We start from the raw sequence: 17,163 nt of genomic DNA, 5'->3' as shown, positions 1-17,163 counted from the left end.
TACTGCCCACACCTTTAGAGCGGAGGCGCGCTCGCACGGCGGTCGCGTTCCTCCGCCCGCTCTCGCCAGGCTGCTCCCCCTCGAGGGCGCGCTTGGTACGGCCCGCGCCGCCTCTTTCCCCTGCTGGGGTGGCTGCCCCCCCCCCTCGGGTCGGCGGCGCTTGGTGCCGCCCGGGAGAACCAGGTCATCGGTCGGTTCCCGTGAAAACAAAAACAATCGGCGGCGCCGCCGCGGGCAGCCGAACGTGGCGAGTGAGGACCAGGGGCGCGGGACCGGGTGGGGAGAGCGAGCGGGAGCGGCGGCCAGTGTCCGGGGGACAGGGGGGCATGGGGCAGGCGGGCACGGGCTGCGCGGGGCTCCCCCGGCGCCGCGGCTAGCGCGCCCGCTGTCTCGACCGCCTCAGCCACCCGCGCCGCCCGCCTGGGGGACGAGGAGCAGGACGCGGCCTCGGCCGGGCCCGGGCCGAACGGCTGCGGACACCCGGGCACCAGGCAGCCGAGCGCCGCCGCCGCCGCCGCCTCCGGGATGGATCAGTGCGTGACGGTGGAGCGCGAGCTGGAGAAGGTGCTGCACAAGTTCTCGGGCTACGGGCAGCTGTGCGAGCGCGGCCTGGAGGAGCTCATCGACTATACGGGCGGCCTCAAGCACGAGATCCTGCAGAGCCACGGTAGGGCGGCCCGGGTGGGCGCGCGGGGCAGGGCCCGGCCCCTCGGGCCACGGCGAGCAGCAGGAGTGTCCCCGCGTCTCCGCCGAGGTGCGGAAACCCCCTCCTCCGCCCCAGCCCCCTGTGACTTTTCCCCCTCCCGATTAGCCCCGAACCTGTACCTACTTCGTTGTCGATTAAGAGTGAGCGCGATCCACCCGGAAACCGAGCCCGGAACCACGGGTTCCAGCCGGGTTAAACGTGCGTGGGGGCCGGTCGGTGGCACCTGCAAACTGCCGCCGCCCCGGGGTGGGCGCCCCTCGTCCCCGCCCGGCCCGGTGCTTTCTGGTCCCTGCGGGCTGAAGGTGCGCTGATTGCGTTGGACCGGAGGATCTGGGCGATAAGAGGGTCAGTGCAGGAAGCCCCTTTCTTTCTCCTGCCCCAGATCCTTGGCCCGGGGACTGACTTTCCAAGTCTTTCTTTCTTTTTTCTTCTTTCCGTTCTTTTTTTAAATTAGAAAGTCGAGTGTTATTCTTAGCTGTGGGTTAACAGAACAGCCGCTGCTGCAACTTCACAATTTGACTTCTGTGTGGAAGCAGCTCTTCCTCAACTCCGCAGCCGCACAGACATGATTCCTAGGAAACCAGCTGAATCGAAATGTTCAGCTCTTCTGGTGTAGCCTGAGGAAGAACAGGCAACTTTCCTGAAGCAAATTGTGGCACACGTAATTAGTTACTTGCCTTACCTGGCCAAGTTTTTACTTGTTTTCCTTTCAGGAGACAGATTTTTTTTTATACGAGGTGCATTACCTAGATTATTTCATGATTGCCCGAGGACCTGGGGGCAGATGCTCTGCTGAGGTTATCTTGTGGAAGCTGGTTGGGAAGGGGTTTTGGTTTTGTTTTTTTAGTAACATTTGAAGGTCTGGTATCCTCAGATTAACGTATTCATAGTGGTGGTTCCTCCTGATCAAGAAAGAAAAGACTTTATTTAATGGATTTGTTCAAGTTGGGGAAGACTTATCAAGCTCCTAGGCTGAACAGCAGTTTATGGAAAGGAAAGTTTGGTAGCTGGGGTGAAATGCGGTTACTTGGGCAGGTGAGGTGAAGGCAGGGCCTCATTGGAGCTTCTCCCCTCTTCTCTTTCTCCTCCTACATCTTTCTTTCCAGATGCCTTTCAGTGGGGAATAAGTGCTAGCTGGGAATAAGGGAGTCTTTTTTTTTTTTTTTAGTTTTTTTTTTTTTTTTCTTAATTTATTGACAGATCACAAGTAGGCAGAGAGGCAGGCAGAGAGAGAGAGAGAGAGAGAGAGAGAGGAAGGAGGAAGCAGGCTCCCTGCTGAGCAGAGAGCCGGATGCGGGACTCCATCCCAGGACCCTGGAATCATGACCCCAGCCGAAGGCAGAGGCTTTAACCCACTGAGCCACCCAGGCGTCCCGGAATAAGGGAGTCTTAAAACATACTATTCTGAACATGGCAGTCACTTTTGAGCTCTGGGGAAGAAGCAAGCCTGCAACCGTAGTGGGAATAGGAGTTAGAATATTAATATGGAAAAATAAGCAGACCTGGATGGCTGCCTGTGAAGGGGAAGCGGAGGTAGAGTTGGATGGGAATCCTGGGAACGCTCTGGTGAATTTGGTTTGGGGGCATGCAAGATAAAGCTGAAGGGCTATGTGTACTGGTGGCTAAAGATGCAGTTTGAATTTGGGGGAAAAGTAAGGTCTCAGATGGTTTCCTAGTATAATTTCTACTCAGGAGAGTGAAGGAGATCCCATAGGCTGTAGGGAGGGAACAATGTAGGGTCTAACCACACCTTGAACCTCCTCTTGGAGAGTGGAGGGCCATGGAGGAACCAGCCGAAACAGAAAAGGCAGGAGCTTAGGAAAAGAGAAGTTGGTTAGCTGGTTGGGAGTCAGTGACCCTCTGCTTACAGCTTCATGGAGTTAAAATAAACTCAGTTAGTGGGAATTAAGAAAAATATGCAAACTGAAGTGTAAGGAGGCACAAGGCTGTTTAAGTACAGGGGTAGGAGGTGTGTGTATGTGTGTGGGGAATGTGTGTGTGTGGGTGGGTGGGTGTGTGTCTCTGTCCCTCTGTCTCTTCCTGCCTGTCCACCCACCTTTCCGTTCCAGGAAATCTATATCTTGTTCAAGGCTGAAAGGAAAAGAATGAGTAAAGGGTCTAGACTTGAAGAGGTGGAAGGAGCATATCCTTTTTAGGGACCAGGTCAGAGATTGAGGGGTTGGATAGGCAGAATATGAGAGAAGATGGAAAGTAAAATACCTTCTTATAAGAGAGTAGGGGGTATTAGTTGATGGAGGAAAGTGTGATTGCAAGCCTCATTTTAGGGAATTTGGGGCTCATCTCCGATGGATAAAATAATTGCCAGAAATTGCTGAAGCATGAGTTTGCTTTAGACAAATTGTTTTTGCTCTGTATTAGGGAACTTTGCAAGGAATGTATGGTGTGAGGGTATTAGCCACAGATAATGTCATGCTATTCAAATGATCTGACTTGGTGAATTGCATATGTTTCTTTTTCAGCCTCCTATTTTTTACCTTCTGGTCTACCAGATTGCAGTTCGATATTGGTATTTCTTTGATTTTCTTTAATTCTTAAATAATAGGATTAAGTGACTAAAGGCAGTTATGAAACGTGAAAGAAAAATAAATACCAGAAGTGCCAGGTCTAGTTTCCCAAGTAAATTCTTTTCTCTTACGGGGTTCTTATGTGTGGAGACAAACATCATGGTTTGTTATCTAGGTTATGGTAATTTTCAAAGCAGATAATTTCTAATGTTCTTTGCCAGCAATGTGGTGGGTATTACATTTGTATTTTAAATATACCCTTCCTAAAGTTGTGTCTCCTGAAATCTGAGTTTGGAGCTCCATTTTCAAGTTTGTGCTTGTTTGGGCAGTTGATCTTGTGGGCTCCTATGACTTGAGAGAGGGGCTCCAATTGGGACCATCTGTCAGGGCTTTGGATCTCATTCTCTGGGGTTATTTGTGGTAATAGTCTTGTAAGAATGTGATGTGAATAAAGTAGAATCTTGGGCATCATACTGACGGTGAGTAACTGCCTGATTCAGAAGTATCTTTTTAGCTAGGGTCAGGAGATCAGTTTTGGGGGATGATTTACATTTTCTTATGTTTAAATATCTCTTTTCTATTTTTTTTTTTAGATTTTACTTATTTAGCAGAGGGGCGGGGAGTACACAAGCAGGGGTAGTGGGAGAGGGAGAAGCAGGCTTCCCGCTGAGCCCGATGCGGGGCTCAATCCTAGGACCCTGGGATCATGACCTGAGCTGAAGGCAGTTGCTTAACGACTGAGCAACCCAGGCGCCCGAAATATCTTTTTTCTAAAGCGAGTGAAGGACTATACTAAATGAGGACAGTTAGAATAGTTTGTGGTGGAAACATCATACGTAAATGAAGATTAATTGGTAAACCTGTTGACAACCCATTTCCACTCTAACTACTTTTATTCCAGATTGTGAAAGTGCTCAAAGGGGGCTCGCCTGGCAACTGGCCTGGAAGTAGTCCTGTAGTGAGCCCTAACATTTCTTTCATCTGCTCTGAATTGCCTCTATGTAGCCTGAAATTCTTTCATATAAACTTTCCCTAATTATTTCATTAAAAATGCATTTTTCTTAATTCAAATACCTTTGGGAGAATGCAGGCTTTGACTAAGTCATAGCCAGGCATGGAGTTTTGGTGATAAAGGGGCAGCATAGCAGAGCAAAGGGGCAGTAAAGAATCACAGAAAATACTAAACAGAAGTTCTGTGGGAGCCTGATTCATTCCTTTTCTGGAGACTGACTTAAAGGCTTTCTTCAGATCCGAGGTCTTTAAGGCCTAAGGTTTGCCTGGGAAACCTTAGGGTGGTAGATTGGATGATGGGAGAGTGATCTGGAGCCTGATCTGAGGTAAAAGGGATTGGAGATGACTGTCCACAGTTAATGAAAGGTCTGTGCTCAGGTGTTTGGGCTGGGAAAGGGATACCATTTTTAAGCTTAATTTGCCAGAAATTCAAGGATTGTACCAAGCTCTGAGTTTTACCTTTAGTTACTCTGATTAAATTTCAGGTTCACTTAATTTTCTCAACTCTTAGGAAGGAGGAGAGCACTGTTGTCACTTAGTTGTACCAGCTTTTCAGTGAGTTTCCATGTGCACATGAAGTTTGGTCTGATTTAAGATTCTATATGCTTGATGCTGTTTGGTGATCATTGCTGGTGTGCCCTTGATCAATTTGGGTAAGGCGCTAGTGTTTCTCAGATTTCACTCATGCATGTGTGCTCTTATTTTTTCAGATGGATTCATGATTTCACTTAAGTAGATTTATCCTTATGATAGGCACTGATATCTGTGAAATCGTAAGTTTGGTGTATTAGGTATAATAAACTTTTATAATTAAAAGCAAATTCATAACTATTAAAATATTATTTCACATACAGCTAAAATCACTATTCACATCAGTGTTGTGGGAACCACACCTTGGGTAACCCTCACTTAACAGGCAGATAGTATGGATAAATGTTCCTGATTTGACTTGTGATTGTTTATATGCTTTTTAGCATTTTTTTTTCCTATTGGCAAATATATTTTGTTTCCCATTAGCACCTCTGTGGTGGGAGGGAGAACAGAAAAGAAGTATATATCACGTATTGCTGATATTCTAATTTCACATTTGGTAAATGGAGATTAGACTGAAACAATAGGGTAGCATTTATGACATGTTTGATGAGTCCTGGGAAAATTACAATTTTTGTAGGAGTCAAGGGTATGCAGTATTTTTTAAAAGTGATTTCTCTGAAATCTTGCCATTTGCAACGATGTGGATGGAACTAGAGGATATTAGGTGGAGTGAGAGAAGTCAATCAGAGCAAGACAGTTATCATGTGATTTCGTGATACAAGGAATTTGAGAGGCAGGGTGGGGACTTGGGGGTAGGGAAGGAAAAAATGAAACAAGATGGGATCGGGAGGGAGACAAACCATAATATACTCTTAATCTTACAAAGCAAACTGAGGATTGTAGGCGAAGGGGAGTAGGGAGAGGGTAGTTGGGTTATGGACATGGGGAGGGTATGTGATGTGATAAGTGCTGTGAAATGTGTAAGCCTAACGATTCACAGACCTGTACCCCTGGGGCAAATAATACATTATATGTTAATAAAAATAATTAAAAAAAAAGAAAAAAAATGTGATTTCTAGGCTAAGGGCCCCTGGGTGGCTCAGTTAGTTAAGTATCCAACTCTTGATCTCAGCTCAGGTCTTGATCTCAGGGTGGTGAGTTCAAGGCCCATGCTGGGTATGGAACCTCCTTTTAAAAAATTTATTTTTAGGCTATTATAGGGAGTAGTACTGTATTTTTTTTTTAAGACTTTATTTATTTGAGAGAGAGAGAGTGAGAGAGTGTGCATGCAGGGGGAGGGGCAGGCAGAGGGAGAGGGAGAAGCAGTGCAGGGCTCCCTGATGCGGGGCTTGATCCTAGGACCCTGGGATCATGACCTGAGCCAAAGGCAGTTGCTTAACTGACTGAACCACTCGTTCCCCTGTATTGTAGTTTCTGAAAATGATTCTCAGTGACTTTTTAAAAATGAATTTTGTAAATTTAAATTTTGTTTCGAGTAGATAATTCATTCAGATGGTATAAATTAAAATGACAGAAAAAGGATACCCAGTAAGAAGTCTCCCTTTTACTCTTTCTTATTTATGGGCCACCTAGTTGTTCTCTTCACAAAGATGCTAGCTTCCAGGAAAATTTTTAAGAAAAATCAGGTAAGTAATAATTTCTCACTATTCATTTTTACTTTGAGGCATTGGACATGTAGTTCTACTTAATTCGATTTAGGTTTAGTATTATTGCAATTTACAAGTTGGTAAAGACAGCTTAATTTGTAGGAGTGGTCAACACATGAATTAGCTTCCAAAACTCCGTTTTTTGTGTGTGTTTGTGGTCTGACTGCCAGTCGTAAAACTCATTTAAACCATAATCCTCCATCTTTCTTTGGTGAATCAAGGAGAATTTAGTTACTCGTTGCACAACTGCTTCCAGTTTTTAAAATTTGAAGGTAACAAATGACAAGGTAAATAGGCAATTAAGCATGGAAGAGAAAGCAAATTGTGACCACGTTTTAAATTAATTTCTGTGGTATGGTTTTTATCAGTAGACAGAAAACAGAGATTCACAGTCATATGGTACGTATAACTCTTCATTATAGAATTTGAGTTGTATATATTATATATACTTAGTGAAAAGTATGCTTATTTATATATATGAGTCCTTGTTCTTTTCACAGCCTACCAGGCTTGAATGTCTATTTATCCTTTAATGAATATTAAAGGATCAGGGTTTGGTAGACCAGTGGTTTGCTTATTCGACCTTATTGTTCGGTGTAGTTGGAGTAGGCTTCAATATCTGGTGTCTCAGTTGCCAATGCAACTTTCTGCTAAATATTAACAAAACACTATTGAGAGAGAAAAGAAGGACTTATTTATTTATTTTACTTTTTACTATTATTATAATGTTAGCCACTGGATAGTACATCATTAGTTTTAGAAAGAAGAAAGACTTTAAATGTTGAATTGAATAAAATTTGGTATCTACATTTAACATCTAGTCTGGAAAGTAGCAGATAAGTAGTAGGTCAGAAAAGTTCGGGTGGGTAACAGTAGTCATTGTTGAAATACTCCAAGAGAAGAATAGACAAGTTAGCAAGCTACTTGGGCTGTTTTAGATGGTGAGAATAATAGGTTAGTGTGTGCCTTTCCAGTTAGGTTTAGAAGCTGATTTAACTTTGTCAGCCATTCCTTTCTAGGCTCTTTTAGGAGGCAATTTTTTGTTATTTGGCATCTTATTCATTCAGACGTATATCACTCGGGATTCTTTTGATTGCAGGTGGCAGAATAGTTTTAATTAAAATGGACTTCATTGATTCACTACTAAAAAGGCTGAGGTAAGGCCAGCCGGCTCCAGAAGCAGAGAGGATGTTATAAGGACTGATCTTTTTCTCTTCCTCACTCAACTGTGCTTTCTGTGGTTGGTTCATTCTTGGAGGAGCTTTTTCCACATGGAACTAAGATGGCCAGGGGAGTTCATTATCATTCTTATATTGCTAGTAATCCCAAAGACAGGAACATGCCTTTTTTTCTGCCTTTTCAAACATAAAATTACCAGGGAGTATTCTGTGCTGTCTTGGTTTGGGGTCATAATCCTCTCCCTGAATCAGTAACTGAGGTCAGGGCATGGAGTCCATTGGCTACCTTGGGGCTACATGCTTTGGCCATGTCAGGAGATGTACGGCCATGTGATCATAGAGAGGAGAGAGTTCGAGAAAGGAAAACTTGTACCCAGACGAAAGTGATAGATGTCTATTATAATTGAGCAGCTACAAGTTACACCAAAACAATGTTCTTTGAGGTGTTTTCTTTCTTTCTTTTTTTTTTTTTTAAAGATTCTATTTATTTATTTGACAGAGAGAGGGAGATCACAAGTAGGCAGAAAGGCAGGCAGAGAGAGAGGAGGAAGCAGGCTCCCTGCTGAGCAGAGAGACTGATGCGGGGCTCCATCCCAGGACCCTGGGATCATGACCTGAGCTGAAGGCAGAGGCTTTAACCCACTAAGCCACCCAGTGCCCCTTTGAGATGTTTTCTTGACCATCCCAACCTTTATTTCTCAGTTCTTGCCTAGCCTCCTAACTATAACATTCATACGATTCAAATAATGAGTTGTGAGTGCAACTTGATTTGGAGACTAAAAAAATACAGTTTGGTTCATGTTACCTTTGGGAAGTTACTTGAAGTTGCTTGTGTGCTTGGCATAGTAAAATCATTTTACTAAGGTTATTTTATCTTTTACATAGTTTCTAACTCTGGATAATAATATTGGTGAGGGAGAAACTTGCCAACACTTCTATGATATGATACTAGGGTATTTAAAGAAATTTCCCTCCTTTCCAGTCTAAGTCTCTTAGTTGTTAGGATAGTGAAAATCATGTTTTGGTAAACTATTCACTTGGGATGTTAAAACTGACTTGTTTTATTTGGGGTCCTGCTTCTTCAGCTATAAAATCTTTGAAAGTGACCCAAAATGTGATATAGGGGAGAATTATAGAGGGCTCTGGTCCTGAGCTACATACTGGAGTCCCGTTGTGCTCCAGGTAATCCCTAGAAGTTGATAGGTATCAGGGACATGATGCTCTCTAAACTGGGCATTGTTTTGAAAACTTCAAGAGTTTGTAGAATGGCAGAAATGCCTGGTCTTTTAAATTAGATGCTAGTTTAATCCCTCAGAGAACAGACACCAGAATCTGCAGCTGGACTTGAGACTTTTAGAAATAACACTGTCACCTTATTTGGGTTTGGTGATTTTTATGACTCAGCTCAGAATGGTTCTTAAAGAACATTGTTCTGGAAGTCCATAAAGCTATACTGCCAAGTCTTTAACACTTAAGATTGAGCCTGAATACTTTCTTCTCATTTTGTGTTATAGCATCTGGTTGTGTATTATCTTTGATGAATTTGCTATATCTGTGGGATCCATCTAGATTTAATATCTTATTATCGATTACATGAAGGTATTTAGGAGGAGGTAAGGAATGTCTTAAAAGAAACGTACATGACTTCAGCCCTTCAGGAACATGGAGACTAGTTAGGGAGATAAGAAGGTCAGTCTCCCACTTGGAGAGCAGATCACAAAACTTTGTCCTTGAGCTCAGGAGATCTGAGTTTGAGTCCTTGCTCTGCCACTTTACTTGTTCTATAATCTTGTTTAACCTCTTTCCTCTTCAATAAACTTGGAACTTATATCACAGAATTATGGGAATGAAATCAGTAAGTAGTAGATGGAAACTGGCTTTAAAATCTGAAAACAAGGTATATTTGTTATTTTTAATATCTGTGTCTTTTTTGTTTTTATTGTTTTTAAAAGTCTGTGCCTTTAAGCAGCAGTTAAGCACTATGGAAACACTTTTGACTGTTAGGTATCTTTTATACTGCTGTATGTTAGTTACCATTCTGTGCCCTGTGGTCTGCCTAATACCATAAGGAATATTCCAAAGACATAAATATAGTCTTCAAGAAACTTTAGTTGGATAATGAGACCAGACTTTTATATTTGGGAGGGGGAAAAAGCCATTACCATGGCACAGTATAAATAGCAGTGCTTCTGGTTGGTAAAAATACTAACAGTTCAGGGAAATAGGAAAGAAGAATCCCTTCCTTAGAAAGAACTGCTGAGGGTGTGTGTGTGTGTGTGTGTGTGTGTGTGTGTGTGTGATTTCAATTGAACTTCAGAGCACTTGGTCAATAGTTATTAATTGCCAATTAAATGTAGAACTAGGCAGAATCTTGTGGGAGTTAACAAAGGCAAGCAATCGTTCTCACGCTCTAATAACTTTCTGTCCAGTTAGGGAGATGCTATTGGTGTGTTTTTAAGCAGCGGTGCCTGGTAGTGGAAGGCCCTATAGATAGGGCCAATGCTGACTGAGTGGTACAGGCAAGAAGGGGTAGGATTTGAGACCGAGCCCTCTAACCTGTTATGTTTCAGTAACAGAGATTGAATGTGGGCAGTAGGAAGATAAGATGGGGTGCCAGCAGTGGTGGTTGGCAAGAACAAAGGTGCAGAGGAGTGAGAATACAGGAGGCATTCTGGGAAGAGGGAAGACCAGACCAGAGAGAAGTAGGATGGAAGAATTAAAATTAAATTGGAATCAGGGTTTATAGAGTCACAGGGAAAATAGTAGACTGGGAAGATGTGGAATGACTTGGGTGGGGAGTACATTTTGAACAGGGACTGGACAGGGACATTATCTTGAGACCAGTTAGCAGCATTTAGGTTGATTAGAGTTGGGAGTGTGGTTTGTCTAGAGGCAAGATGACTAGTTAAGTGTCAACTTAGACCTGATGAAAGAGGGACCTGTCTTTGGGTAGTGGTGGTAGAAATGTACAGGGACCCATGCATGGGATCTCCTGAGGGAAGGAGTTAACAGGACGTGGTGTGTGGATGTAGTCTGGCAGGATGGGAGAGAAGCATCAGAAAAATCAAAGCTTAATCTAAGGTTTGAGCATGAGTGACAGGTAGACAATTACAGAACGAGGAAGAAAATAAGTTTATGAGAGGAGAAGGTAGAAATCTGAGTTTGATTTGTAAGTCTGAAATTTACATTTAAAGACTAAAAGAAACCTTAACTGATTCAGCCATTCATTTCAGAGATACAGAAGGAGATAGCTCGAGATTAATTCTCTATATTTTGAATTTGAAGGGAATGAATAGGCTCTCTAAAGTGGGACTGTCTCGCAGACATTCGAAAGCTGGTGCTATGTGTCCTCTTCTTCTTCTGTCATCTCTCTCAGTTCTTGTCTCATCGTGTATTTTTGAAGCCTTCCCTTTCTTCCCTGTGCCAGTCATTTTGGTCTAGCTCTCTGCTCTAGGAGCACTATTAGTCTGTACCATGTAATTTAGCTTTTAAATAGAAACTTTCTTTCTTTTTTCCCCTTATGGTTGGTTTTGCAGCACCCTAGGCTGTGATTTGGTGCAGTGGATCGGAACACACCTGTCTGAATCTGCGTTCTGTTCTGGAAGGTCACGGGTTACCCCCAAAATATTGTGCTTTGTAGATTTAACACCTATTAATATACTGAAAAGAGTTTGTTTTGTTTTCAGTGATTTACTACTGCCCCTAGAAAAAAACGAGTACATTGTATTTGTGCCTTTTGCTTCCTCCTCTAAGTGAATCTCTGTTGAGCAGCTGCTGTGTCCTAGGTGCTGAAGTAGCTCCTAAGAAGCCCCAAACTCCAACAGGCCACAATTTAATTTGCCACTCTCAGTATGAGACAGTCCTTTTATTATTATTTTTTAATACGAACCTTACCTTTTCAAGTTTCAAGTTTTTCTATTTTAATGTTTTGCAGTCTTTTCCGTGTTCACCTTGCCAGTAACTTCTTTAGAATCAGTCTTAGACCCTTTTATTCTTTGTCTTCTTTTATTCCCATCCTGAATTTCTTAATCTAACATACTTGATCTGTACCCTGAACACTGCCGACAGAGGCATTCAGCGCTCAGTAACCTGACTCTAAATCATGGTTCTCCTTTCCTTTTGACTTTAGTCTTTTTGCCCCTGTTTTGTCTTTGTCTAGTCTCATTTTATTTATTTTAAAATAATAAAATTTGGGGCGCCTGGGTGGCTCAGTGGGTTAAGGCCTCTGCCTTCGGCTCAGGTCATGATCTCAGGGTCCTGGGATCAAGCCCCACATCTGGCTGTCTGCTCAGCAGGGAGCCTGCTTCCTCCTCTCTCTGCCTACTTTTAAAATATTAAAAAAAATAAAATAATAAAATTTATAAAAATGTAAGAGTGGGATAAGGGAGCCAGGGTGGCTCAGTCGGTTATGTGTCCGACTCTTGATTTCAGCTCAGGTCCTGATCTCAGCATGGTGAAATTAAGCCCTGTGCCTGGTTAAGGTGGGGGCTGGGGAGCCTGCTTAAGATTCTCTCTCTCCCTCTAGCTCTCCCCCTCTTAGAAAGAGTGGGATAATGTAGAATTCTTTTTCCCCTTACAGCCTTCCTTTGACTTTTTCTATTTTAACTTTTGTTTTGTTTTGTTTTGTTTTTAAGGAATTAATCTAGAATGAATTCTGGATATAGCTGTAGGAGGCCTTGGTTTTCATTTAGGTATAGTTAGGATTATGTTTACTAAATGGATTTTTTTGCTTTCACTTCAAAACTTGCATGCCATTTTGTTTTCTACTTAATTCCAAATTTAAGATCTCTGTCCATTTTATGAAGTGGAGTTAACTTTTAATAATGCAAAAGAACTCAAGTGCAATATGTGTAATATTTGTAAGCTTGGATATTTAAAATTTTTTCTGCCTCCATGATATTAATAAGATTGTTAAGTCAGGTCTTAGTGATTTCTAGGGAATGCTACTCTTTGCTTCTACCAGAATATTCTAGGTCTAGGTGGTGATGTTTTCAGCCAGTTTGGACATCTGAATAATAATTATCATGGTAATCACCTTCCTGTGTTGTGCCTCCCGTTTTTTTATAGGGTTTTCTTAATTATAGGGGTCTCATCTCTCATGTGGTTGACTCTTAGGCAGCGTGTACTCATGGTGTAATTGACATGTTTAAACTGCCTCTTACAGGCCAGGTTAGAACTTTTGATTATCTGTCCATAAGCAGATGTATCAAGCTACACCATTATAGTGCTGCCTACCAACCAGCTGTTTAGTTTGAGCAGTATTATCTTTCTTTAATAGTGCGTACAATTATTTGAGGGTTTTCTTCCCTTCTGATAGCCTAAAAATAAGTGGCAAATGAAATTGCAAATGCGAACACTGAGTAAGGATGAGAACATCGTTTTCAGTCTTAATATCTTTGTCTCGATTATGTTAGATGAGCCAAAATGGTGAGTAGATCTTGTCACATAATTGGACATATGGTTGTCTTAAGCCATGTGATTATGAAGGAAAATAATTGAACGAATGTACAAAATGATACAGCTGTATTGAAAAGTTATTTATAAAACCAAGGTATGATTAGGAATTTTGTAATTTTTTCCCTGTGTGGGAATTGGGCACTCCTTATATTGTGTAAGTTTGTTCCATCTTCTACATTCTGACTTGGGGTATAATTTTATAGAAACACATTATGTACTAAAGTTGAAATGTATTTCATTTTTTTTTTTTACACATCTTGGCATAGTTTTGTTTTACAAACACAGAAAATGCTCAAAACACAAGCCTGTTAATTTTCTTCCCCCAGTCTTTACCTATATATTTAAGGTTTTTGAGGGAAGGAAATGGTCATTATTTGGGAAAGGGAAGTAACTCATAACTGGGGGGACTCTATTCTATGAGTGTGTTTTATTTGGACATTGGTGTGTGTGTGTGTGCGTGTGTGTGTGTGTGTGCGTGTGTGTATTATTTTTTGGTATTTGAAAAATTTAGGCCATAATGCTTTGTGTAGTACACATGGAGATATCCTGGAAGGGCGTAGAAGATCAGTGAGCTGCTGAGTGTGAAACTGCTGGCAGTCAGAGGGTATTGGTTCAGGGTGTTGGTAGTGCCAGAGTTTCCAGTGCTGGGCTTGAAAATGAGAATATGTAATTTACTAGGGACCCTTGGGTGGCTCAGTCAGTAGAGCACGTGACTCTCGATCTGGGGGTCGTGAGGTCAAGCCCCACATTGGGCGTGGAGCCTAAACACTGAAGATTAAATAGTCCTATTGCCTGTCTTCAAGTAATTTCATGAGGGTGATAAGACAAATATTTGTAATCAAGTGTGAAACTCTGATAGAGAAGTCCAGGATGCTATGGAAATAAACGATTTATTGTTTCTTTGAAACTAATGGACATAGATCCTGAAATGGCTAGGCAGCGAAGCTCAAGGGCAGAGCTTGAAGTGTTAGCTGGTCTCTCTAAAAAATGGTTTAGGAGTTAACTCAGATGAAAAAAGCCAATCTGAAAATGCTACATGCTATAGGATTCTGACTATACAGCATTCTGAGGAAGGCAGAACTATGGAGACAAAAGGATCGGTGGTTGTGGGGGGTGAGGTGGAGGAGAAAGATGGATAGAGAGAGCACAGAGGATTTTTAGGGCTGTGACAAGACTCTGTAAGATACTATAGTGATATATGCTGTTACCCATTTGTCAGAATCCATGATGTAGCACCAAGGGTGAACTCTCAGGTAACTACGGACTTTGGGTGATAAATGATGTGTCAGTGTAGGCTCATCCTTGGTTTAAAAAAAAAAAAAAAGTACCATTCTGGGGGGTGATATTGATAATGGGAGAGGCTGTGCTTGTTGTGAGGGGGTAGTAGGTATATGGGGAATCTCTGCATCTCCCTCAATTTTGTTGTAACCTAAAACTACTCTTAAAAAAAAAAAAAAAAAAAAACAAACCCACAATCTTTGGGGCACCTGGGTGTCTCAGTCGGTTAAGCATCTGCCTTTGTCCAGGTCATGATCCTAGAATCCTGGCATTGAACCCTGCAGTGGACTCCCTGCGCAGCGGGAGTCTGCTTCTCCCTCTGCCTCTTCCCCTGACTTGTGTTCTCACTCACGCTCTCTCGCTCTTAAATAAATAAATCAATAAATAATTAAAAAAAAAAACCAACTTGAAAAGTACATGTGGTCACTGTACGGATGAGTACTGCCTCAGAACTATTCCTTTCATGGTCATGTATGATAGGTCATGAGTCTAGGGAGGTTTATTGCATTGAAAGACACAGCTGGGGGTTCCTGGGTGGCTCAGACTCTTAGTTTCAACTCAGGTAATGATCTCAGTCATGATCTCAGGGTTGTGAGATCCAGCCCTATGTTGGGTTCCATGCTGGGCATGGAGCCTGTTTGGGATGCTCCACCACCACCCCACTCTCTTTTGCTCTCTCTCTTCCTCTTAAGGAAAAAAAAAAAAAAAGACACCGTTGGCACAGGACTTCGTCCTGGGTAAAAAGTGACCACCACTGTGGCCAACTAGGATTCTAACATTTACCTCACATCTAGTTTAGTTATGGCAGAGAAGGCTGTTAGTAATTCCCCAGCTTTATTTCTAGGAACTGAATCCATTTAGATTTCTTTCACAGAAAGGTTCTTCTAGAAGCAGGTTTTGTTTTCAGACAGAGAAATCAGAAGAACATTAGAACTCTCCCTTTAGGACTTAGAGGTTTGGTCTCACTCAGTTTGATTGTTATAGTGATTTCTAAACCTGTTTTTACCTTTGGCCGCTTTCCACTAAATCCATTTGAAAATGCATTAGTGGGATCTTTCTCTTTGAACAGGGCTTTCCCAGGGTTCTCTTTCAGATTATTCCATTATACTTTTCTTATACTTCCAAATACATTGTAGAAATTATTTTTCCTTGGGGCATACTGAGAACTCTCAGTGTTAATTAATTGACCTTCCACTACTAGAATCTGTCCTTTATAAACTTGACGACCAAAAAGTGTAGGGTCTTGAAGAATTGACAGCACCACCAAATTTCAGACATTTAAGTTGCTGAGATTTGAAAATACCATGAATTTCAAGGTTGGATTGTAGAAGTTCAGTTAGTAAATTCCAGATGACCTCTGTCCTCCAGCTTGGCCTCTGCTTTTTTGTTCTTTAACCTTGTGTTTACTTTGTTGTCTACTGACTGTAGAAACAAACATGCTAGGATGGATAGGACTTATGGCTTGCATTTTTAAGATTTTTAAAATTGAGAAATTGCTCACATACCATAGAAGTCACCCTTTTAAAGGCTGCGATTCACTAGCTTTTAATATATTCAGAAATGTGCAGCCATAACCATTATCTAATCCCAGAACATTTTCATCACTCCCAAAGAAACAGTCACTCTCAATTCTACCCTTTGCTAGCCTCTGGCCCCTGTGAATCTACTACTGTCTTTGGATTTAGAGATTTCATGTAAGTGAATCATATACTTACGGCCTTTTGTATCTGGCTTATTCTAATCAACACAGTCTTTTCAAGGTTCATCTGTGTTTAGCATGTATCAGTGCTTCGTTCCTTTTTATGGCTGAATAAATATTCCATTATGTGGCTATGCCACATTTATCCAGTCACCATTTGGACATTGGGATTGTTTCCACTTTTTGGCTAGTATGAATAATGCTGCTGTGAACATTCCTATACAAGTTTGTGTCTGGACATATGTTTTCATTTCTCTCAGGTATGTACCTAGCAGTAGAATTCCTGTATCATATGGTTATTATGTTATTATATGTTATTATTAACTTTCTGAGGAACTATCAGATTGTTTTCTTTAGTCACTGCACCATATGACATCCCACCAGCAATGTGTGAGGGTTCTAAATTCTCCGCATCCTCTCCTACTCTTTTTGTTGTCCATCGTTTTCATTATAGCTATCCCAGTGGGTGTGAAGTAGTTTCTCTTTGTAGTTTTGATTTTCATTTTTCTTTTGACTAATAATGTTGAACATCTTCTCCTGTGTTTATTGGTTATTTGTCTTTCCTCTTTGGGGAAAAAAATGTTCAAATTCTTTGTCCATTTTTATTTTTTAAGAATTTATTTGTGCAAATGCACAAGTGAGCAGGCGGAAAAGCACAGAGAGATGGGCAAGCAGATTTCCATGCTGAGTGCAGAGCCCCACATGGGGCTTGATCCCAGGACCCTGAGATCATGACCTGAGCCGAAATCAAAGAGTCAGACAATTAACTGACTGAGTCACCCAGTTGCCCCTGCTCATTTTTAAATGGGGTTGTCTTGTTAGATTGTAACAGTTCTCTGTCATTCTAGGAGTTATTTATTTATCTATCTCTCTACCTATTTATTTATTTTTGTTACTTGTGCTTTTGGTATCATACCTAAGAAACCATTGTCCAATACAAGGTTGAGAATACACCCACGTTCTTCTAAGAATTTGATAGTTTTGGCTCTTACCTTTAGGTGTTCATTCTGTTTTGAGTTAATTTTTTTATATGGTATGATTCTTTTGCATGCGGATATATGCTTATTCCAGCACCATTTGTTAAATATGGCATTCTTTTTAACTGTTC

General features: G+C 41.7%; 1 protein-coding gene across 2 annotated transcripts in view; it reads left to right on the top strand.

The window, feature by feature from the left end:
• The first annotated feature begins 352 nt into the window (after nt 1-352).
• The window catches only part of RMND5A (required for meiotic nuclear division 5 homolog A), a 63,056-nt gene continuing 46,245 nt past the window's right edge, over nt 353-17,163 (top strand). For both annotated transcript variants that reach the window (XM_032880618.1, XM_032880617.1), the window contains exon 1: nt 353-667. In XM_032880618.1, the coding sequence (XP_032736509.1) occupies nt 526-667 (142 nt within the window). In that variant the 5' untranslated portion in view covers nt 353-525. The remainder of the gene's footprint in view (nt 668-17,163) is intronic.

Source organism: Lontra canadensis, unplaced genomic scaffold (genome assembly GCF_010015895.1).
Source record: "Lontra canadensis isolate GAN:19392208 unplaced genomic scaffold, GSC_riverotter_1.0 scaffold71, whole genome shotgun sequence".
Taxonomy (NCBI): domain Eukaryota; kingdom Metazoa; phylum Chordata; class Mammalia; order Carnivora; family Mustelidae; genus Lontra; species Lontra canadensis.
Note: the sequence above shows the minus strand (reverse complement) of the source record. Positions and strands in the feature narration are given on the sequence as shown.